This window comes from Ursus americanus, chromosome 17 (genome assembly GCF_024610735.1).
Source record: "Ursus americanus isolate L20-20 chromosome 17, mUrsAme1.1.p, whole genome shotgun sequence".
Lineage (NCBI taxonomy): Eukaryota > Metazoa > Chordata > Mammalia > Carnivora > Ursidae > Ursus > Ursus americanus.
In genome coordinates, this window is record NC_142143.1 from 15,530,199 (window position 1) to 15,554,482 (window position 24,284).

At 45.1% G+C, this 24,284-nt stretch overlaps 1 protein-coding gene across 2 annotated transcripts in view; it reads right to left on the reverse strand.

Moving 5' to 3' along the window:
• Positions 1-23,601, reverse strand: part of RFX4 (regulatory factor X4) — a 136,044-nt gene extending 112,443 nt beyond the window's left edge. For both annotated transcript variants that reach the window (XM_045779781.2, XM_087868784.1), the window contains exons 1-2: positions 23,532-23,601; positions 16,359-16,445 (exon numbers count right to left, since the gene is read on the reverse strand). In XM_045779781.2, the coding sequence (XP_045635737.1) occupies positions 16,359-16,445; positions 23,532-23,601 (157 nt within the window). The remainder of the gene's footprint in view (positions 1-16,358; positions 16,446-23,531) is intronic.
• Positions 23,602-24,284: the final 683 nt, after the last annotated feature.

The following is a 24,284-nucleotide window of genomic DNA, read 5'->3' on the forward strand; positions in this document are numbered from 1 at the left end:
TCGGTGAGTCTGAGTCACTTGTAGAGGCCGCGCAGCCAGTGAGTGAGGTCGGACCCCATCCTGCACGCAACCTATGGAGGCTACTGATGGTCCTAACCAAGAACTGGTCTACTCCGAAGCCAACGTCACCCTCAGCTCAGTCATCAAACAGGTGCCTTCCACCTCCGCGGGCCCCTTCTAGCCCAGTAGCGACTGTGTGCTCAGGGTCTGACCGCCCAGCCTCTTTCTTCCAGAAGGGGGTGTGTGTCACAGTCAGGCCCCTCCTATTTGTGGCTGTCAATCCCAATTCACCAAAAGTGCGGGTTGCTCATTCATGCATCAAATACTGATTGTCTGCTAGCTTCCAGCCCTGTGCCAGGGCGAAGGGGCGAGAACAGACACACATGGTCTCTGCTCTGAAGCTCAGAGTCGAATTATCAGCAAATGAAATGGAAGGGCAAGTCTGGGACGTTACAGCAGCACCGAATGTGGGCTGAGAGTTGAGCCTTGGGAGCAGAAGAAGGAGCAGGAGCCATCTGGCTGACGAGGACAGGAGAGCACATAGTGGGTAGAAGGAAATAACCACAGTTGATAGAAACGTTAGGAACTGGTTCTGCCAAATGCTTTTGAATAGGCAAAAATGCCTCAAGCCAAATGAGATTCATGCCCCATTTCAGGCCAGCAAGATTCCTGGAGGCACTCATGGCACAGGCAGGGCCATCCCTCCGCAGTGCCCGCGCTGCTCACCCACCAAAGCCAGAGAGCGCCTTCTGCTTAAGAGCCTCCCAGCAAGATGCTGCCGCTGCTGCTCCGTCCTGCTCCCCCTTTGCAGTCATGTCTCCAAACACCCTCCAGGGAATCTCAGGCCACTTCCCAGTGGCGAGCACCTCTGCTCCCCTCTCTCGATCCACCTCCCACGTGAAACTCTGACACCAAATTTCCAGGCTCCAACACTGGCCCCGCCACTTGCTAGCTGTGGGACCTCGAACAACCTTTGGTGCCTTCGTCTCCTTGTCTGAGAAACAGGGGTAGTAATAGCACCAAGCGCGTATTGTAAGGATTAATTAGCCACTCCTGGCACATGGTTCATGCTACCCTAAGGATTCCCTTTTCCTATAAGAGTTGTCACTCTTCCGGAGGGGCCAGGCCCCTGGATCCCTATCCCGCCCACGGGGCTGCGTTTGGCAAACCCAGCCTCTGGGACAGGGCTATTTGCTCCCCAATGCACCTACAGCAACCTGGCTGGTCCCTAGCAAAGTCCTCATGGGGTGTGGTCACTGCTTGCCCACAGTGTGTCTGCCTTGCTCGTCTGTGAGCTTTTTAGGGCACAGACAGCCTCACCACTGTGGCTCCAGCACCCACACAGGGTCAGGGCTCAACAAGTATTTGCAGAATGAATGAATGAATGAATGGCTAAAATAATATCACAATTAAATTCAGCCTATGCATCGATTTCTAACACCTACAAATAATACTACCAGAGAACATTTACTGAGGACGTATAACGTGCCAGGCACTCTCTACTTGACTGCATTTAATTTTCACGGCTGCCCAAAACAGTGATTGGCTTAACACGTAGAAAACATCAAATACAGTGCTTCACGGATACTTCGTGCTTAATCAGTTTTAGATCTGACTATTAATCTTATCCCCTTTTATAGGAGAAAGAGACTGAGGCTCAGAGAAGTGGGAAGCCATTTGCCTGAGGTCACACAGCTAGTGCTGGAACCAGGACCCAGCCTAGCTGACATAGAAACTTCCTGAACCCAAACATTATGAGCCTCACCCTCTCTTCCAACCTCTAATACCACTAAATATTCTAGAGAACATATTATCTGCCTAATATCTGCTGATGGAATTCACAATATTTGGGAACCCATTCTAGAATATTTCCCGCCTGGAGCCAGTGTGGCAGAGTTTAATACTGAAGGAGAAAGTTTCTAAGTTAATTACTTCTTTTCAAATCCCAGGAAAGGTTCAAGTTTATGCGAGTCTCAAATTTCACTTCAAAGTTCTAATTCTATTTCCTTTCATTACACTAACCTGGCTGCACCTGGCCAGACCTCACCTGTTGGGAACATGGGCCTGCCAAACCTTTCATTTCCCCTTATCCAGCCCCTTCCCAGCCACTGCAAACGACACCAGCTGATGAGCGGGGTGCCTGGACCGGGCCTTTGGCAGTGGGCATCGGCCCCTGGCAGCAAACCCTTCTCCCCGTGGGAACAGGGCTAAGTCCCAGACAAAACTGTGATGCTGGCAGCATTGCTCTGAGGGGGCCCCACACCTGCCTCCTTTTACCTCCTCCGGGTGAATTCCTTCAGAACCCTGCAGTAGGAAAAGGCCTTTCTAATTTTGATATAAAACCCGAAAAGCCAAGAAAGAAAATATTGATAAATTTTCCTACATAAGAAATTCAAAGACTCTATGTTGGAGGGGGACCTACACCTTAAGTAGAAAATAACATGCTGGGGAAAATTGCAGTCATACCGCAGACAACGATCTCATCTCCCCACCGCAGAGAGAGAGCACCAATAAAACCAGAAGGAAAAAGACCAAGAACCAAGAGAAAAAAAAAGGCAAAGCACCTGACACACAGTTGATGGAAAAAAATACAAATGTTCTTGAAATGTGAAGAGATGATTAATCTCAATTAGTCAAAATGAAAGCTGCACTAAAATACCATTTCTCAATCCGATTGGCAACAATCCAAGCCTCAACCACACAACTCTGCCATGAGGCTGCAGGGAGCAGGTGCCCACCGGCCTCCCGGGGGTAGGAGGGGGTGTGAGATGGCAGAATCTCCTGAAATCCCACACGCTCCTTATCCAGCAGTCCCACGTCTGGGAACAGACCCTGTGGCTACGTGGGAAATAACCACACGCAAGGCTATTCGTTGCAACTTGTCTGTCACGGTTAAAGTTCAGGAACAGCCCAGCGCTCATCTGGTGAATGAAACTCTGATACATTCTCACAGCAGAACGCTACATGACTGTGGAAAAAAGATGAAAAACAACAAAAGAATGAGGATGCTCTCGGCTCTTACTGATACGGGACATTCCGGGGGGTTATGATTAAGTGAAAAAAGCAAGTCACAGCAAAAGGCATATAGGCTGCTGCTTTTTTGTGTGTTAGAATGTGGCAAAAAAGGGAGTGCCTGGCTGGCTCAGTGACTGGAGAACGTGACTCTTGGTGTTGGGTTGTGGGTTCAAGCCCCACGTTGGGCAGAGATTACTTAAAAATAAAATCTTTTTTAAAAAGTGATGAAAAAGAACATACGTTTGAATTTTTATTTGCATAAAGGAATAAAGTACTGGCCGAATGCACCCCAAAAAGCACCAGAAATCGCAGTCATACAGATTGTGTCATACATATTGTGCAGAATACACAAGAAACAAATAAAAGCATGCACCATGAGGGAGCTGAGGTGGAAGACAGGGGTGGGACCGAGACTTCTCAATGAGTACCTTTAAGGCATTTTGATTTTTGAACATATGAAATACTCTAAGTGTGGACAAATTAAAAATTCCTCAGCTGGGGAGGGAGCATCTGAAGGAAGACTATTCATATGGTTCAGTGGCCCTGGAATGCCATAACTGCAGGCAAATTACAAAGGCTCATAACCTGGCACGACTCTACAGTATTTTGCTTTCCTAATACCCATCTACCCAACCGACACTGTGCACCTACCATGCACCAGGCCCCATTCTAGTAAGTGACACAGTCAGGGTGCTCCCTTCCCCTCAGCTGGTTGCGGCCCATGGAGGGACAAGTGGAGGGGCAGAGAGGTCTTGGCAGCGTGTGCCAAGCAGAGATGACGGACTAGCTTCTTCTCCACAAGAGGAGAGGACAGAGAGACCAGGGGGACAGGAAGGGCAGCCTGTGATGGCAGAGTGGAAGGCTGAGGAAGGGGAGGACTCTGGGGGGTTGTCTCAAACCATGGCCTCCTCAGCCGGCCAGCAGTCTTGCACTTGGCTTCCCAGCTAGGACTTGAACTGCAGCAGACACCCCACGAGGAGGGCAATCAGATTTTAAAAGTCATCATGGGAGGACTTCCTGTGGATACTCCCCCACCCCAGAACTTCCCACTCTGTCTGTGCCCTTGCTCTAGAAGTTGTCAGAATGCCTTTCTGCTCTTGGCAGGGGGCTTTTGTCCACAACTCGATGGGAATACGAAAAGTTTTGCTACATTTCCTCTTCTCTGGAACCCATCTCAGGAAGTTACAAGGTCTCATATTGGATAATAAACGGACATGCTAAGTGAGCGGAGTGGGGTGAGGGAGATACGATACAGCCCCGAGATGTGAGGAGATTTTAATAGGATAATGATGAGTCACATGAAGCTGTGGCCCGCTGTGACCCCAGTTGTAAGCCATCATGCCACTGAAAGCCAACTTTCCCTTTCCCTGTGCTGTAAAAATCCTCCATCACCAGCAGGCCGTCAGTAACTGCCGTGATGAGTTGGTGAGCGGTCGCGGAGGGTGATGGGAGAAGGGCTGCATGCCCTGTGAGGCAGGTGAGACAGAATGGCCGCTGGGAGGAACTGCCAAAGATGGGAGGGAACAGGACACAGTGTGGACTGTCTCTGGAGAAAAAGAACCCCCTTCCCACACTTCCACCACCCCTAACACACACAGTCTGGTGATCCTTGGAGATAAAGGGCAGGCTCTGGACTCCCATGTAGGATATAGGATGGAGGCTAGAATCACTAACTTAGACATTAAGGGAACAGTGACCTGAAGGGTAGGGGATTTGGGCACGTCTGGGTCACACTGAACTTGTTCTCTTTCCCATGGAGGACAACAGGAGTCCCGAAGGAATCCCACCGGCTTCCTGCCATGTGAACCCATCCTATTGCCCTCATCTCTCTAATCCTCTCCATCCCACTAATGCTACCCTGCACTATGGCCTCATCCCCTCACACCTGAACTAGGTGGGAGGCCCCAAAGTGTCCTCCTGGCTCTGATTCACCTGCACGGAATCTCCACATTAACCTTCTGAAAATGCCACTCTGATTTGTCACTCCTCCACCCAGCTCCTTCAGAAGCATCTTAGCTATCAGATTCCAAACCCCTTATTCGGAGTTTAAGTCCCTCGATAATATGGCCCAAACTCACCACCCCAGCCCGGTTTCCCACGATCTTTCAACCTCTCTGCTCAAGCCAATCTGGAAAATTCTCCCAGCTCAAAACCTTCCTCGTGGCTTTGTCCCTCCCAGCCTTGACCATTACCACTTAAAGGAACCACATGGCTCCTCTGAGGCCCAACACTATGCCACCTCCCCTAGTCACCTTCCAAGCTGTGACCTCTCCCCAAGTCAGCATGTGCTCTAATCACCTGGGGGGCGGGCAAAGATGCAGAGCATGTTCCAGGGGGTCTGGAGTCGGCCCGAGAGTCTAAGGAGCATTTTTCACGAGCTTCCAATGAGGCTGTGCTGGAGCCCGGGACCACTCTTAGGGAGACGAGGTAGAACACCTTGCCTGATTCAAACGGATTTGATCACATACGGACGCGTATTATTATTCAACAGTGGGCCTGAGCTTCGCTTCTAGATTAAAAATTCCTTGAGAGCACAGAACCACAGAAGAGGCTGTTTATGTGGTGGGAAGAGGGAAGGTTGTAAAATCAGACAGCTCTGAGTTCAGGCCTTACTCTGCCACTTCCTTGCTGTGACACTGAGTAAGTCCCACCACCTCTCAATCTGCTTCCTCCTCTGTCCGTAAGAATACCCCCTCCCAGAGGATTAAAGGAAATCGTGCTTGGGATTATGCCTGGCACGCTGCCTGATGCTAAGTACATTTAGTATTGAATAAATATGTTATTATAATATTTGATATATTAGTGAATACTGAATAATATTTAATTTATTTCATATTTTAATATTGGCTCTCTGCCTTTTCCTTCCTTGTATAACTTTGGGTTTTCCATGTAGTAAGCGCTCAGGGAATCTTCTGCAGGATCTCCTGTTCTACCCGTACAGTTCTGCTCAATCCACACTCCTGGGCTCTCCTCGCTGGACATGAAGCTCCGACCAGTCCTGACCGGATAACGCTTCACATTCAAAGTCTCCCTCTTTGTTGGCGAACACGCCATCAGAAACACAAAAACCTACTAACATCTGCTCGAGAGAAAATGCAATTTGTTTGGGTTGGAAATGGGCATTTATGAGACCTGAATTACGGTAAGTGACCCTTCCACTTCTGTTCAGACTCTCACTCATCAGGCATTTAAGGCTTGAGCTTACTGATCCAGGGTTTTTTTCCCAACTGACATTCCACCAAAGTGTCTCCTGTCCCATTTCCTCAAGCTCACTGAAGCTCTTGTTGATCCCTGTCTCCGGAGCTGCTAAAAAGGGCACAGTGGGAAGAGCACTGCATAGGAGTCAAGACGTGGGTAGCAGCCCTGGCTCTAGCACTACCCGAGAGTATGATTCTGAGCAAATAACTTCCCTTCTCGGAGCCTCAGTTTTTTGATTCTAGGCTAATAAATGGATTATGCTCCCACTCCATTTCATTTTCACCAGGACCCCCGCAGCTAATGTCCTGCCATTAGTCAGGCCAGCGCAAGAAATCCTTCTCGGCAGGTGGAACGTTAACCTCTCTCCCAACACCTTGGGAAGGCGTTTCTAGCTTCCTGGCCTGCTTCAGAGAGAAACACTACGGCAGACCCTTTCGCTAGCCACTCAATAGCTGATCTTGTGGTTTTTTTCCTGCTTGCTAATAAAACCCCAGGTTTATTCAGGGCGGTGATGGGACAGCCCCAGAGGAAAATCCTGATTTGTCCAAGCCAGGTTTTGGCAAACTTCTTCTGTTAAGAGCCAGATAGTAAATATTTCAGGCTTTTGGGGGCCATAGATGATGTCTGTCACATACTCTTGTTCATTTTTTTTCTACTCTTTAAAAATTAAAAACAAGACAAAAATAAAAACATCTTAGGCCCTGGGTTGTATAAAACAGGGGGTGGGCTGGATTTGGCCTGCAGTGGTGCAACCATTAAGAGTAATTCTACTTTTTTCTATTCTTCTGACAAATTTTCAGTCACCCATCCTCCCTTTCAGCTACAGATGATAGCATTCTCAACAAAAACAACATTAAGGAAAGTCTACTGGGGGCTTGTGGAAAGATTTTATTGTTTTCTGCTAAGAGGAAAACACAGAAGAAGAAAGTTAACTGGCACTTGCCCTTTCTCCAACCACCTGTTCCGAATGTGGACTGGATGCCTATTATCTAAAGCGGCCATTTTGTAACCATGAGGTTCTAACATGAGGACAAAAGCCAACAATCTGGGAGGACTTAGTAGAAAGACACACAGAGTCTGGGCTTGGATAATGTTGAGCTGTTAAACCCTGGAAACTCCTACCTCCCATCTTTCAGTTAAGTAAGTATCCACATTGTTTAAACCACTGTCAGGTTTCTCATAATCCAAAGCATTCTAAAAATACTAAATCTGAGGGGTTTTCTCCTATTTTCTAAAATTTCATCCATCTCCTGAGCCCCCTCTATGTACCAGGCCCTAGGGTTCCAATAGTGAACCCCACAGCACTCCTGGCCTTGTGGATCCTCCAGTCCAGTAGAAGAATGACTAGGCAGAGACAAGAACTGGTCTACCCTTCAGCCACTGAAAATGGGTGATGAGCACTCTTAGCTCTGGTCTTGTATTCCCGTGAACAAGTTATGAAATCCTCGACAGCAAATCTTCGAAGCATTGCTTTCTGAGAGACAGAATAGTGCAAAGACAAAACACTGCCATTCAACGGCAGACGGACAGACATGAGTTCAAATCCTAGCTCAAACACTTACCAGCTATGTAGCTTTGGGCGAATTACTTAACCTCTTTGCGCCTCAGTGTTCAAATGTATAAGATGAAGCTCATTATAAGATACCTCCTAAGACCACTGTGAGATTTGAATGAGGTCACGGACTTAGAGGACTTGTGGTTTAGTAGATGACAACCATATATACCTGTAACTATGAACATACACGTATATAAAAGTTTGCTAACAATATATGCTGAGGAAGAAAGACTAGAAGGACATCAGGAGTGGTTGCTTCTGGATGGTGAAATTAGAGGCCTTTAGTTTTCTTCCTCATATATTTTTTCCTAGATTTTCCAAAAATATATACACATGACTCACAGCCTGGGGATATATTTTTTAATGTAATCTTTGTGTTTTGAAAATAAAAACAACATGTGGACAGCAACTTCTTTGTTCTTTTACCCAGATAGGAGTCAGGTGGCCCCCATTCTAAACCTAGCAGCGGCACTGACTCGCTGTGCAATCTTAGAAAGTCACTTCACCAATTTAAGTCTCAATTTCCCTGTCTAAAATTAATGATAACCAGACTCCTAGTCTTTCCATGATGAGATCGCTTGCACTGGCTTAACTCATTCACCGAAACAACTGTAAAAGCCAGAACAGCTATTTGAAGACATTGGAGAACAATCAGTGCAGACAGGACTAGAGGAGCTGCAAGCCTTGAGAAAAAGAAAGCACAGGGCGTGCCCTCCACATTCACCCTGGATTTTCCCTGCAGATGCTTCTCAGCTGCCACACTAGGAAACAGAACCCAAGCAAAGAGTGTGGTCTGTTGGGCTGAAGTCAGAGTTGGGGATGACCAAGTGACTCATCTCAGGAGCAATGTTCCAGAGAGAAGAGCCATAGACAAGGAAACATACTCCCCTGCATGCAAATTCCCCTCGAATATTTAGCCCACTCACTCATGCAGAGAATGAGAAACCAAGGAGAAGACATCAGCTTAGAGGCTGAAGAACTGATTAACTGATCACTGATTAGTGGGGGAGTCAGAGGTTGCAGTTCAGGCTCGATCAGGTAGAGGGAACTTGGTAAACAGCCAGAGCTTTTAGCTGTGGACCCAGAAAGGCTCTGAGCTTAGACTAGAGACCCCATCCTAGTAGCATAAACAAGACTAAAACAGACCAGATTTAACCAAGGCTTGACAGGATCGAGGAGACCTGCTGGTTCTCTATCTACCTGCTGGAACAAAATTAACACCCTTCAGAGGAAGTTAACATAATCCACCCAAAGTCTCTCTAACTTTGCATCCATAATGTCCAGCATCAAATCAAAAACCATAGGCATCCTGAAAAACAGGACCCAAACCCTGAAATCCAAAGAAAAAAACAGATCATAGAAGTTAATCCAGAGATGACTCAACTGTCACAGTTACCAGACAGGGACTTTAAAATAACTATGGTTAATATGGTTAAGAAGGCAGAGGAAGAGATGGTCAAAATAGAGGAAATGATGGACAAAACAGATGAAAAAATGCAGAATATCAACTGAGATTTGGAAAAGAAAAGAAAAATCAAACAGACGCCTACCATAGAAGAAAGAATACAATATCTGAAATTAAGATCACTTGGATAGGCTCAGTGCCAGGTTGGACATAACCGAAAATGAGATTTGAGAACTGAAAGGGAAGTTAATAGAAAACACCAAACTGAGGTACAAAGAGAGAAAAATGGACAAATCAGAGCAGAGCATAAGAAACATAGGAGGTACTGTCAAAAGTCTAGTATTCATGTAACTGGAATTCCAGAAGCAGGTAAGAGAGAATGGGGCAGGAAAAATATTTGAAGAGACAATGCTCAAGAATTTTACCAATTTGATGAACAACAAGCCATGGATTCAAGTTCAGTGAACCCCAAGAAGAAAAAATATAAGAAAACCATATCCATGTACCTTGTAGTCAAAGTGCTGAAAACTAAAGACAAAGAAAAGAATCTTTAAGGCAGCCAGAGACAAAAAGACACGTTGCATTCAAAGGGGTAAAAATAAGTCTGAAGACTAACTTTTGGAAGCCAGAAGACAATGGAATGACAACTTTAAAGTATTGAAGGGGGGGGGGAACCTCTCCAACCTAGAATTCTATATCCAGCAAAAATGTCCCTCAACAATACAGGTGAAATAAAAGATGTTTTTCATGCTCTATACTGCACGACACTGCACTACCCAAACTATCAAAGGAGTTTATTGGGCTTGAAGTAAAAATGATCCCAGTGGAAGCACAGACTTGCTGAACATGAATCAAGAGCCCTTGGAAAGGGTAAATATGTGAATAAATAGAAAGAGATATTGACTGTTTAAAACAACAGTAATAATGATTTACGTGGCTTAAAACATGTGGAAGTAAAATACATTAAGGCAATAGTACAGAGAGGGGGACAGAGGTAAGTGGGGTTAAAGTGTGAGCATGTTCATGACGGGGCTGGAAACGGGAGAAGGGATAACATGAGGTGGACATGAGAGGACCACTCGAAGAGAACATGTCATTGGAAAGTCAGCAGAGGAAAACATCAAAGAAAAAATCTTAAACTGCATCATCCTTCCCAAAAAAGCAAAAAAGAAGGAATAAAGGAATAAAGACAGATGGGACAAATCAAGATTAGACAGTAAGTCTGTTGATTTAAGCCCAACAATGTAATTTAAGTGCATTACATTTAAATGATCTAGGTATTACAATTCAAAATACAGATGATCAGACTAGTTTAAAAACACATATTAAAAACCTTAATCTTCAATTCAGAAAGGCTGGAAATAGGAAGATGAGAAAAGATACACCATTAACTACTTGATCTAACTGACTTCATCCAGTATCTGCTGGATACACAGTCTTTACAAGTGCACCTGGGCGTTTGCCAAAAGAGACCATCTGTCAGGACAAAAAGGAGGTCTAGACAATTTCTAATACTGAAATCATACAGAATATGTTCTCTGACCAAGGTGGAATTATAATAGAAACAATAACAGAAAGATAACTAGGAACTAACCAAATGTTCGGAAAATTAAGCAGTGGATTTCTAAGTAAACCAGGAGAAAAAGGAGAAATCACAATAGAAATTGGAACATGCATTTAACTGAATGATAATGAAAATATAACATTAGAAAAATTATGGGCTACACTTAAGCAGTTCTTAGAGGAAAATCTGTAACTTTAAATGCCTATTTTGGAAAAGGTTAGATTCAATGATCCAAGAGCTGTCTCAAAAGCTAGAAGACAAAAAATTAAACTCAAAGTAGAAGGAAAGAAGCAATATACAGAAGAGGAGCATAAATAAATGAAATAGAAAAAAGATGTCGGTTGAGAAAAACAATAAGGCTAAAAGCTGAATCTTTGAAAAGACTAATAAAGTTGATAAACTCTGGCAGAACTGATTGAGGAAAACAGAAAAACACAGATTGTCAATATCAGAAATAATAGGGAGCCATTGCTCTAGGTGCTAAATACATGAGAAAAAGTAACAAAAGGAAAGTTTAAAGAGTGTCATATAAAGAAATCTGAAAATTTAGATGAAACTGATTCCTTAAAATAACAATTTGCTGAAAGTAACAAATCAAGAAATAAAATAATCCTCAAAGAAAACCCCAAATCCAGAGGACTTTTGGTGTTGAATTCTTCCTAACACTTAAGAAATAAGTAATGCCAATCTTACACAAACTCCTTCAGAAGAAACAAAAAAGAAAAAAGTCCTCACCTCTTTTTGGGAGGCCTGTATGACACCAGAACCCGAAAAGGGCATTGTAAGAAAGAAAAATCAGAAGCCAATAAAATCTTATAAAGAATAGGTACCAAAATTCTTAACAAAACAAGTAATCTAACCCAGAAATAGACTTAAAAAAAGATAATACTTCTGAACAAGTGCCATTTATGCCAGGAATACAAGATTGGCTTAACTTTCAAAACTTAATCCATGTAATTCACCATATTAATAGAATAAAGGAGAGAAACAATCATCTCAACAGATGCAGGAAAAAACATTTAATAAAGGTCAACACAGGTTCAGGAAAAATCTCTCAGCAAACCAGGGATTTGATTAGGAATACCTGCAAACAAAATCCATAGTGAGCCTGACATTCAATAATGGAACACAAAATGCTTTTCCTCCTTAAGTCAGGAACAGGACTGCATGTCTACTATCACCGCTTCAACTCAACATTGCACTACGGTCTCTAAAGCACAGAAAAATAATATAAAGACTATAAAGGAGATGGAAAACTATCATTATTCTCAGGTGACATGATTATGTCTGTAGAAAAAAATTTTTAAAAGCAAATTCATAATTAATAAACAAATCTAGCAAAGCAGCTAGACAAGGTCATTATCTAAGAAATCAACTGCATTTGAATATGCTAGGAACTAACAATTAGAAAACAATTTTAAATACTACTACGTACAATACCACTGAAAAACATCAATCACCTAGAAATAAATCTAATGAAATATGTACAAAACCTCTACACTAAAATCTATGAAACGCTGCTGAGAGAAATTAAAGGACATTTAATACATAGACGTCTGAGGCCACACACATAGATGGGAAATTTGATGTTGGTAAGATGTCAATTCTGCCCAAATTGATTATAGATTCAGTGTGATCTCAGTCAAAATCCCTCAGGGATTTTTGTGACATTTGACAAGCTGATTCTAAAATTTGTATGGAAATGTTAAGAATTTAAATTAACCAAAACAATCTTAAAGAATCTTATGATTCCAAAACAGACAAACAGACCAATGGTTCAGAATAAAGGTCAAGACATAGATCCATATGTATACGATCTCCTGATTTACAGCTAGTGGGTAAAGGATTCTTTCCAACAAAAGGTGCTCTATCAGTCAAAAATTAAAAGTAAATTAAGAACTATGACTCCTCCCTCACACCATATAAAAAATTCCAGATGGACTTCTGATATAAAAGTAAAGGGTAATAGAATAAAACTTTCAGATAATAATATGAAAAATATCTTAATGACCCAGAAGTAGGCAAAGATTTCTTAAGACAAAACAAAAAGCCCTAACTGCAAAAGAAAAACACTGATAAACTAGACATTATTCAAATAAAGAACTTCTGTTCACCAAAAAATACCACGAAGAGAATGAAAGGCAGACTACAAACTGAGAGATGTTTACAATACTTTCATCTGACAAATACCTCCTCCTGAGAATATAAAAACAACCCTTACAAATCATTAAGGAAAAGACAAACCGCACAACTTAAAAAGAAACCAACAGGCAAAGGACATGAGCAGGCAGATCACAGAAACAGTATCTACAAGAATGTTCACCAACCCATCTCAAACTCTTCCAAAAAACAGAAGAGAAGGGAACACTTCCCAACTCATTCTATGAAGCCAGCATTACCCTGATACCAAGTTCAGACAAAGACAATACAAGAAAAGAAAGTTCCAGATCCATAGCCCTCATGAATATTAATGCAAAAGTCCTCAACAAAATCTAGCAAACAGAACTCAACAATGTGTTAAAGGACCGTACGCCATGACCAGGTGCAGTTTTTATTCCCCAAATGCAAGGATGGTTCAACATAGGAAAATCAATCAGTGTAGTACACTATACGAACAGAATGGCCACGTGATCATCTCAATGGGTACCAAAAAAGCATTTGGCAAAATTTAACACCCTTTCATGATAAAAACACTCAACAAAATAGGAATAGAAGAAAACTATCTTAACACACTAAAAGCCCATACAAACAACTCACAGTTAACATCATACTCAATGGTGGAAGACTGAAAGGTTTTCCTCTAAGATTGGAAACAAGACAGGGATGCTCACTTCTGCCACTTCTATTTAACATAGTCCTGGAAGGCTTAGTCAGAAGATCACACACACACACACACACACACACACACACACACAGAAGATCACACACACACACACACACACACACACCCTAGTACAAAACTACTGTAATCAAAATAGTGTGGTGCTGGCATAAGGACGGACAGACAGTCAGACCAACAGAAGAGAATAGAGAGACCAGGAGTAGAGCCTCACACATATGGTTAACTGATTTTAAACAAGGGTGTTGAGACCATTCAATGAAGAAAGTACAGTCTTTTCAACAAATGGTGCTGGGAAGACTGGATATCCACATGCAAAATAATGAATTTGGACCCCTACCCTATGTTGTATACACAAATTAACTCAAAATAGATCAAAGACCTAAACATAGGAGATAAAACTATAAAACTGTCATAGAGGAAAAACTTCCTCGCGTTGGATTTGGCAATGATTTCTTGGATATGACACCAAAAGCAAAGGCAACCAAAGAAAAACAGATACACTGCGTTACATCAAAATTAAGAACTTCTGTGTGTCAATGGACACAACCAGCAGAGTAAAAGGCAACCCATGGAATGGAAGAAAATATTTGCAAATCATATATCTGATAAGGGGTTTATATGCAAAATATATAAAGAACTCAGGCAATCCAATAACAACAAAAAATAAACAATTCAATTTAAAAATGGATAAAAAGACTTAAACAGACATTTCTCCAAAGAAGATATATGAATGAGTAAGCACGTGAAAAGATGCTCAACATCACTAACCACTAGGAAAGTACAAACGAAAACCACGAGATGCCACTTTACATGCATTAGGATGGTTGTTATTTTTAAAAACACACAGAAAATGACAAGGATTGGCAAGAATGTGGAGCTACTGGAACTACTACTAGCTACGACAGGAACTAGCCACTTCATTGCTGGTGGGAACGTAAAATGGTACAGCTGCTATGGAAAATGGTAGGGTGATTCCTCAAAATACTACAAGTAGAATTACCATACGCTCCAGCAACTGCACTCCTGGGTATATACTGAAAAGAACTGAAAGCAGGAACTTGAACACATATGCGTACACCCGTATTCATAGCAGTATTCACAAGTATTCACAAGAGCCAAAAGGTGCAAACAACCCAAATGTCTATCAAAGGATGAATGGATAAACCAAATGGGGTATACACATAAAACGGAATGCCATCCAGCCTTTAAAAGGAAGGAAGTTCCTGATACGTGCTACAACACAGATGGACCCTGAAGATACTATGCTAGGGGATATAAGCCAATTACGTAAAAACAAATAGTATGTGATTCTATTTATACAGTCAAATTCATAGAGACAGAAGTAGATAGTAGTAGCCAGGCACTGGGAGATGGGACAGGGGAGGTGGGAATGGGGAATTATTGCTAGAGTTTAAGTCTGGGAAAATGAAAAAAGATTTGGAGGTGGACGGTGGTGATGGTTGTACAACAAAGTGAATGTACTTAATGCCACCAAATTGTATAATTAAAATGGTCAATTTTATGGTATATATATTTTAGTGCAATAAGACAAAGTATGCTCAGACATGCTTAAGAAATAAAAACTTGAGACAACTTAAATAACATCAACATTTAAATGGACATGTAAACTGTGGCATATGCTCACAATGGAATACTATACAGCCATGAAGAAGCACTGCTACGTACGACAGCGAGGCTGCATCTGGCAGACATTACGTTGAGTGAAAAGCGCTATATACAAAAGAATACAGACTCTATAAGTCCATTTATATAATGTTTCAGAAACAGGCAAAACCAAATGATAGTGATAAAATCCAGGAGGGTAGTTATTAACAGGGATTCTGAGACATGAAGGAACCACCCAGGGGGCTAGAAATGTTCCATCTCTTTTCTGGGTGGGGGTTACACAGGTAGATACAAACTGAGAAAACAAAAGGCATTCATCAGACCAGTCACATAAGATTTATGAACTTGATATTCAATTTATCTCAATTTCATAAAATGACGCAAAATCGTGATGACAGAACGACAACGCCGGAAGGAACTCTGGAAGAAAGCTGTTCGGCGTGTGCAGCAAATGCTGTTGGGGATTATGGAGCAGGTGGTCCCTGGCCCATGCTCTGAGCAAACTGCACTAAGGAAATGCTCTTTACCAGCCAAGGGGGAAAGACACTCTGTCCCCGCTGGCAATCACATTTACAATGAGCTGCCCCCTTTTTCAGTGGTTCGGGGGCAAACACAAGTCCCCATCAGTCTTCTTTCTTAATATGAGGTGCCCAGAAGACCCAATCTGACATAACCCAGGGGAAGGTGCAAACACAGCAATTTATACCTTCCCATTAACTCCCAATTCTCTAGTCCAAGATCTAGGAGAAATCTTTACTTTCAAAGAGCAAGGACATTCCAGACTCTGAAACGACAATCCCATGACACACTAATTTAATCCCACATCTACAGGGACACAGAGAAGGGCCTTTCCCACTCAGGGTCCGCATTTGCCCAACTGGAGCATCACTGTAATGGGGTCTTTAGGGACTCAGACAACATGAACGTGCAAACAGCAAGTGCTTGCTGTGGCGCCGTTCCCGTGTTTACCGCACTGCACTGCACTCCCCATTGCAGAATATTCCAGAGAGGGCCTGGCGTGGTCCCTAAATGGCTTCAGAGTCTCTCGCTCCAGGTGACTTGCCCCAGCCTAGCATTCGAGAAGCACCATCCCACCCACGAGGACACTGGACGTGTCTAGGACATGGTGAAAGAATGAATTTTGAGCACTTACTTTCATCATTAGAAACATTCCCCAGAGATGTGTGGCTGGAATAACGTTTGTTCTCACTTTCATTGAGACATCTTTCAATCCAGCTCTCTAAAAAAAAACAAAAACAAAAACAAAAAAAAAACAGAAAGAAAGAGAGAAAGAGGAAAGAAAATCACAGAATTGCAGAATTGCTATTGGTGTTTGTGAAGAGACATGAACATCATAAACACATTCGACTCAACTGCCCACTGGTTTTCATCTGAGACCTGCCCCGGCTGGAACTGGGCTTTCCAAGAAGCCCCGCCGGGCACCATTGCTGAGGAGACAAAATGGTGACTGAAGCCCCCTTGAGTATTTCTTGGTCAGATTCTACTACTTCCGGAGTATTCACAGCCCCGTAGTACCAACTGTGGATTATCTTTCTTTGCATCAAAAAGACGTTCCTGGGAAGTCATTTGTAAAACGAAGTTTGGTCAACTAAACCACTGGTGGTGGTTTACCAACTGATAATTAGCAGCAGAACCCTTTATTCAAACAAAAACAAAAAGGAAAGCAGACACAACCCTGAGGGTTCTGGATGAATCGGAGGAGGAGCACAGGGAACTCAGAGGCTCCCTTCCCTTTGCCCGGTGACCCCCGAAAGGGGCACTTCCAAGCACAGGCCCAAAGCCACCGTGTGAGGAGATAATAAAAGCTATACAATAGCTATGTCGTACTTTTAAAATACAAAAGACTCTGTTTTTAAAATCTAATTCCAAAGTCTACAAAAGTACTTTCCACAATGTAGCATGATGTTTATTCCATTGGGTAGACCAGCTACGACTCCTTCCTTCCTTCATTCAACAACACCCACTATAGTCAGTCCTCCTATAATGCTTGTTTTGAAAATAAGCGTGTGTTCCTGGGCAAGTAATACATTAGGGAATGATCTGAGCAGAGAGCAAACTTTGCGCTTGCTTACGCTCAATCTCTCCCCTAAGAAACATCAGGCGAATGCAGAAAAGCACACATACCTGAACCAAACCCCAGAGGAATATGCAAAATTCACACATGCTCACGCCCCAGACATCTACCGGCTACTTGAGTTCACCTCGCGTGTTATGAGCCACCCCTGCCCGGATAACGCACGTCCTACCACTTCACCGTAACTCCCAAGCGGCAGCCTTTCTGACGCCCACTTCCAAAAGCGAACTTCAGGTCTTTTCCAAGGTGAAGTGCCCGACTTAATTGTATTTCCGCACCTCTTAAACATTTAATTAACGTGTACAAAACTGTGCTGTCATTTTTATTTGATTCCTATTTTTTTAACGTGTCACTGAAAGAGCTTTTGAGTGTTACGTCCCTCGTTTATTTTTCTAGTAAACTGGTTTTTATCGTGCTGTTTTGCAGAACGTAGTGATTTTTAGGAATGCCTACGCGGTGTTACAGCAGGGCTGACGACACCTACGGCTTTGTGCTTCCGCACAGAGGTGTCCCCCGTTGCTGTCTTTATCACATAGGAGCTGGCATTTCCTGAGCACCTATTCTGATCTGCCAGGCCTTTACATGTGTTATCTCACTGAATTCTGACAACTCCCAGAAGTAAAGATTTAAATCTCCATTTTTCTTCCTAGAAAGCAACTGAAGCTTAGATTAAGTCATGTGACTCCTCGTAATTCAAAGAGCCAAGGACCAGATCATTAGTTAACACCTTAGGTGACATATTCTAGAAGGGAGGCATGCTGGCACGGGAGCTGTGGGCTGGGGTGGGGGTGGGGGCACAGCAAACGCAAACAGCAGGGAGAGATGTTGGGTTTTTATTTCATATTTTATGTCCCAACAAACTGCTCTTTTAAAAGCTGCTCCCTAAATTGTAAATAAGTAGGTGGAAATATCCAGGGGGAGGAACCAGAGCCAGCTTATTAAAAGGAAATGGAAAGCTGGTGTTTCTGAGGAAACACTGAGCGGCAGAGAAATTCAAAACCTTAAAACACCACCCCTTCCAGACGCCAGCTGAGCAACGTGGAAACAAATGGCTTGTGAGGTTTTTCAGAGGTGTGATGGCACAAGGCGGGTGTTTGTCATCACATCACTTCTAAAGATGCGTCAGGATACAGATCTCCAGAATTCTTTTCAGGACTCTCCAGAACATCTCCACTCCGATCTTCTTTTTTTTTTTTTTTTTTTTTTTTTTTTTTAGATTTTATTTATTTATTTGACAGAGAGAGACAGCCAGCGAGAGAGGGAACACAAGCAGGGGGAGTGGGAGAGGAAGAAGCAGGCTCATAGCAGAGGAGCCTGATGCGGGGCTCGACCCCGGAACACCGGGATCACGCCCTGAGCCGAAGGCAGACGCCTAACCGCTGTGCCACCCAGGCGCCCCTCCACTCCGATCTTCTAATCGCCTCGAGTTCTGGCCCATTTTCCTTGGCCACGGGCGTGGCTGGTCTGGGAGGGCAGCTACTGAAATCTGCAGCCCCTTCCTCCACCAGCGCACAGCAGCGAGGGCAACCGCTCTGGGCCAGCCCTGGTCTTCCCAGCTAGGTATGCACATCTAGCGACCCTCACATGCATGTGAACACACGCATGCACACACACACACGCATACACACACACACACACACACACACACACACCCTTTTCAGCGGACACAGGAAACTAAGAGAAACACTCGCCCTCTCACCCATTTGCCTGCGCCAAGATCAGGCCTGTTAACTTTGGAGTCCTCAAAAAGGGCCAATTCCTGCAGGTGAGAATCCCCAGTGATTGGTGGGGTACTCCCTGAAGAACTCACGCAAACATTCCGCAGGGGCAATGGCTCTGAACACCCAAGGCCGAGAGAGTGCGACACCAGCCCACAAGAGCTCAAGTCAAGGAAGAACTTTCCAGATGGCTGTGCCTCTCCCCGCCCCATGTTGCCCAACACTAGAGAGAGATGAGAGCGGGGTGATGAGAAGAGAGAGGGGGCTGGAAGTGCCAGGAAAGAAAGAAGAAATCTCACCGAGGAACACTTCCCTCCACCCACGGGACCCACTCGGGTCTCTCTGATGCCGTGGTCTATGCCTGTAGCCACTCTGCTGCTCTTCTTCCAGGGTGGTCTCTCGTGCACATGGCAGAGATCAGAAGACAGCCAGCATGGCTCCATTTTTCTGGTCAAAGTACCCCACTTTTTCCAGCTCCTGCTTGGAGGGAGTTGTTCCCACTTCTTTGCCATCCAGTTCACCCACATCTGGCTGTCTTCTAGTTAATCAAGGTCCAATTGTGCCTGTGGCTCCAGGATGCTCTCTGGAGGGTCCAGACCACGGTCTGAGCAGTGCCAAATACGGCAGAACCATCTGCTGTTCTGGACATCTGGAGTTCTCAGAGCATTCAAAGTCTTACATTCCAGACTGCATAGATGTCACTGAGAGATCGAAACAAGCCACGGGCCTTGCATCCACAGGTGCTCTTGACCTTTGTCCTCTTCCCTACTGGGGCTCTCAACAGCAGCATCGGCAACCCATGCCTCCTAAGTCAGGTTGCTCCAAATGCTTGCAAGGCCTCTACTGAGGTCACTGCAGGAAACTTCGTTTACTTGAAAACTATTAACAATGAATTTTGGTCTTGCAAAGATCAAGAATTAGTCAGCCAGAATGACAGGTACGTTGAATTTTTGATAAAGCGCTGTGTTCACCTAACTTATTTACTTGTAGATTATGTGATTTAATAATAATAATAAAGGTCACTGTCCATTGGGTCTTTATGGGCCAAGCATTATGCAAACACATTACATACACCAGCGTACTTAATCCTCCTAACAAGCTTGAGATAGGTGTTATCAAGAAAATTAAGGTTCAGTAAGATTAGGTGACTTGTCCAAAGTCACCCAGCTAGTAAGAGGCAGGACTGCCATTCAGACTTAGATCAGAACCACTGCTCTCTCCAAGGCTGGGCTGAGCTCTCCTCCTGTGTCCCATACAGTCTCCGGCACACGGTGCCAACACGGCAACACTGATCGCGGTCTGCCTGGCATTCGAACTTTCGCTAAAAGTCTACGTACATAGTACAATTTTTGCTACGTTCATTCATGTGTTTCTTTGCTGGCCTTTGTTATACATAGCAGGCCCTTCTGTTTAGATCCTAAATATCTTAAGAATGAAGTCCGTATTATTCTCTCTTTCGACTCTCACTAGCACCCGGTACGAAGTTGTTCCTATAGTATGGTCCCAAGAAATGTTACATTATTGACACACGTGATGTCAAAGAATGCACAACATATAAGTAGATCCGCATGTCTATAGAATTTCCTAATCTTTTCTTTTTTACCACGTAAGGCATGAAATGGTACAACACATCGAAGGTGATTTTCCAGATAAAGCAAGCAAAATTCAACCAGCGTCTGTGTTGTGCCTTCTGGATAGAAGAAGCTATAATAAAAGCTGTGAGTGACACAGACACGAAGAAGACTGGCTTCTGCCCAGCAGCTGTCATCTACAAAGCCAGGCAGATGCTATTCCCCAAACTCACGAGTGCGGGAAGACTGTCCTTTCCGTCCACCTTGTACTCAGTAGCCCTGTGCTTGTCTCCGTAGATGGGGCACAATAAATATGTGGTGTTGAATGCATTACTTTAAAAAAAAATAACATTAAGTTCCTACTCCATGCCAGGTACTACGCAAGATATTTTCACATATGTGGCTTACGTTACAGGGATCTCAGAATAATAGTACATGGTTTGTTTTAATGCATGTCTACTAATAGACATGAAAACTGAGGCTTGCAGCAGAAGTTCTAATACAAGGCAGGCTGTGGTCAGTGCTGCCGTGTCCACACCCTGACCTGGGACATGGGAGGAGGAGAGCTCGCCTCACCTCACGCTTGGATAACTCCCTGCTCCCCACTGCGTCATTCCTGATCCGTAAAAATAAATCCTCTGATCTTTTAGTAAGAACCAAGCTTGCTCTAAGTGCCCAGCAGGATGTACTGACAGCTGTGAGTTCGGCTCCTGGCTGCAAAGCATCACTTCCCCTGACTCATCTGGGATCATAGGCAGGAAGGAGGACGCCAATCGTGCCTTGTGGATTTTCACTTCCCAAAGAGTTTAACCCGCACTCCTCAGAGGCAGATCTTCATCCCTCCCCACTTTAGAGTGAGTTTTTCTAGAAGGGCTGGTTCCCTTTGCAGCAGCAAAGAAAAACCAGGAAATAACCGCGTCCGGGACACGGCATGTCCAAGGCCCAGAGTTGCTTCAGGAACATGTATTGGTCTGGCGGGAGGACCCGACCAAGATGGTGGTCCAAAGCCAGGTAATCCTTGACGCTCACAGGGCACACTGACCCTAGAACCTGATCTGACTTCATGAGACAGAAATTCATCCCACATTAAACATAAGGAAACTGGGGTCCAGACCGTGGCAGTGGCTGGGCCAAGGTCACACAGCCAGAGGGATTAAAGACAGAATTCAAACCCAGACCTTCCGTCTCCAAAGCCTATGTTTACTCTGCTTGCCATGTCATACTGGGCACAGGCTGGTGAGTCTATCTTAGGCTAGCCATCTATCCATTCATTCATTTTGCAAATCATTATCAAGTGCCTTCAGTGTAAAGTTGCAACAGAAGAGATGCCAATACGTTACAGCAAGATATCTCTGGTGGAGCAGGGTCTCAGGACCAGAGAATATCTTGTTTATTTATTCTTGTTTTATTATTTATATTCCCCACCTTAAAAATATAAGTTCTGACAACCTTGTCCATCTTTGCCATGCTTTGTCCCCAGGAGCCTGGCACGGTGTCAGGCTCTTGGCATGGTGGTGGGTTGTGAGGAAGTAAAGTAGGATGAGAGAACAGGAGGAGGAACAAGGGATCCTCTCCCAGGAAGGCCTCTGAGAAGCAGCAGCATCTGAGCAGAGACGAGTGGAGAGAAGGCGTAAGGCTTTCAAAGGTCCACAGAGAGGGGACTGCAGAGGCCAAGGCCTTGAGGTGGGATCATGGGTGGCCGGTGATCATGGATGAAGGAGTGGCAAGAAGACCCCATGGCTGATGGAGTGACCAAGGGGGAGACAGTACAAGATGAAAGAGAAGACAGAGGCAGGCCAGGAAGAATGTGGGGTTCAGAGTTAGAACAACTGGATTTCAAATTCCAGCCCTGCCACTTACTAGCTATGTGACATCGGGCTGACTCCTGAACTTTCCAAAAGCCCTACTTTCCAGGCTCTCCGAAGATTAAATGAAATAATACAGGTGAAGCACTTAGCAGGCTTGGCTTTGTGGGCCACGGTAAAATGAGGAAAGCATGGTTTCTGTCCACCAGGAGCTCACAGCCCAGTGATGAGGACAGACAGTAAAGGCCATGTCCAGCATTTACTGAGCTTTCTCCCCCACACCAGCCCCCCTGCTCCACATGCCTCCCCTCTACTCCTCACGGCAACTCTGAAACAGAGACTTGAACGATTTGATTCAGGAGGAAGCCCTGGGGATCAGAGACGCTAGGTAAAGGCAGCCAGCTAGCTGGTGGCCCAGCTGGGTCAGGTCAGCCTGCCTCTAAGTTGGTGTGCTCTCACTGGGGCACGTGGCCCCAAGGAGCCAGCAGGGAACCGGGAGTAGTCTGCAACTACGATAACGTGCCACGGAAGCACAGAGAAGCGAGCTTCCATGTCAGCCTTCATATAGGAGGTAGCATTTCACCCAGTCCTTAAACGATTTGGCGCTGCCAGATGGAACTGGCCAGGAGGGCCACGGCACGGACAAAAGTACAAAGTGGGTTCTGGGAAAGGGGATGAGCCCACTGATCGGGGACGGGAGGAGAGGCAGGGGACAGGTGGGAGAGTCTAGGAGGAGCAGATTGCCAAGGCCTCACCCACCAGGCCCAGAAGCCTACAGGCAGCTGGGAGCCAGCCGTCATTTTTAAGCAGTGGGGGAGTGACACGACGAGCTTTGTTTCTGAGGAACTGGATGAGAACAGGGAGTTCTTGACTTATGCAACACCTGAAGAGAAAGCTGCCTGACTTACAAAGTGTCACCAGGTTTTAATCGAAGGCGTTATTCATACTCTTCGTATCAACAGTCTTTCAGGGCCCTGTGCTGGGGCCTATTTTAGGAACTCACAGCTTTAGAAATGATACATCAAAAAGTTGACACGTCACACTCCCAGCTGCCAAGGGAAGACCAGACCCCAGGTCCCGGAGGTGCCAGAGTGCCCCCCGCCCCCCGTCTCCCCTCCCCCCAGGCGCGGCCATTACCAGTGGAACCATGCCAACAAGGCCTGCTCCTGTCTCCCCTGGCACCAGGGCGTGACCTCCGCTTCATCATTCTCTCTCTCGGCCCGAGTCTCCCTCTGCCCTGGGCTCCCCTCCGTGGTGACACACAGGAACACGTAGAAAGTCTGAGCCCAGGAGGCAGGCAGCTGTGGCCTCTCTGGGGAAGGGGGGCACAGGTCAGTGGGTTGCCATGGCAACACCACAGGCCCTGCCCCAGGGGCCGCTGGGTTCCAGGAAGGGGCCCCTGCCCTGCCTCCAGGGGGCCACCTCACCCTGCCCCTGCTTGTATTCCTTCCCTGGCTCACCAAACATTGCTTTAGTGCCAACTGTTTGCCAGGCACTGAGGTTCTCATGATGGACACCGCAGACAAGGTCCCTGTTCTCAGGGAGCTTGGATTCTGTGGTGGAGATGGACAGAAACAAATATGCAAGATGACTTCAGAGCGCAAGAAGTGTTAGGAAGAAAAGGAGGCCACGGAATGGGGTAAAGAGAGACAGGGTGCTGCCTGAGGTAGCAGGACACTGAGGGCCTGCTGGAGGAGGTGATGTCGGAGCAAGGGCACAGACCTGAGGAGGGAGTGGGCTGGAAAACCAGTGTGGCGGGGAGAGGGAGGGCAGGCGAGAGCAGCAGGAAACGAAGTCAGAGGTAGGAAGAGCCGAACGCGTGTAGGGAAGAAGCCCACGCTTATTCCAAAGGTGCTAAGAAGCTGCTGGAGGGCCTGAAACAGGTGACGT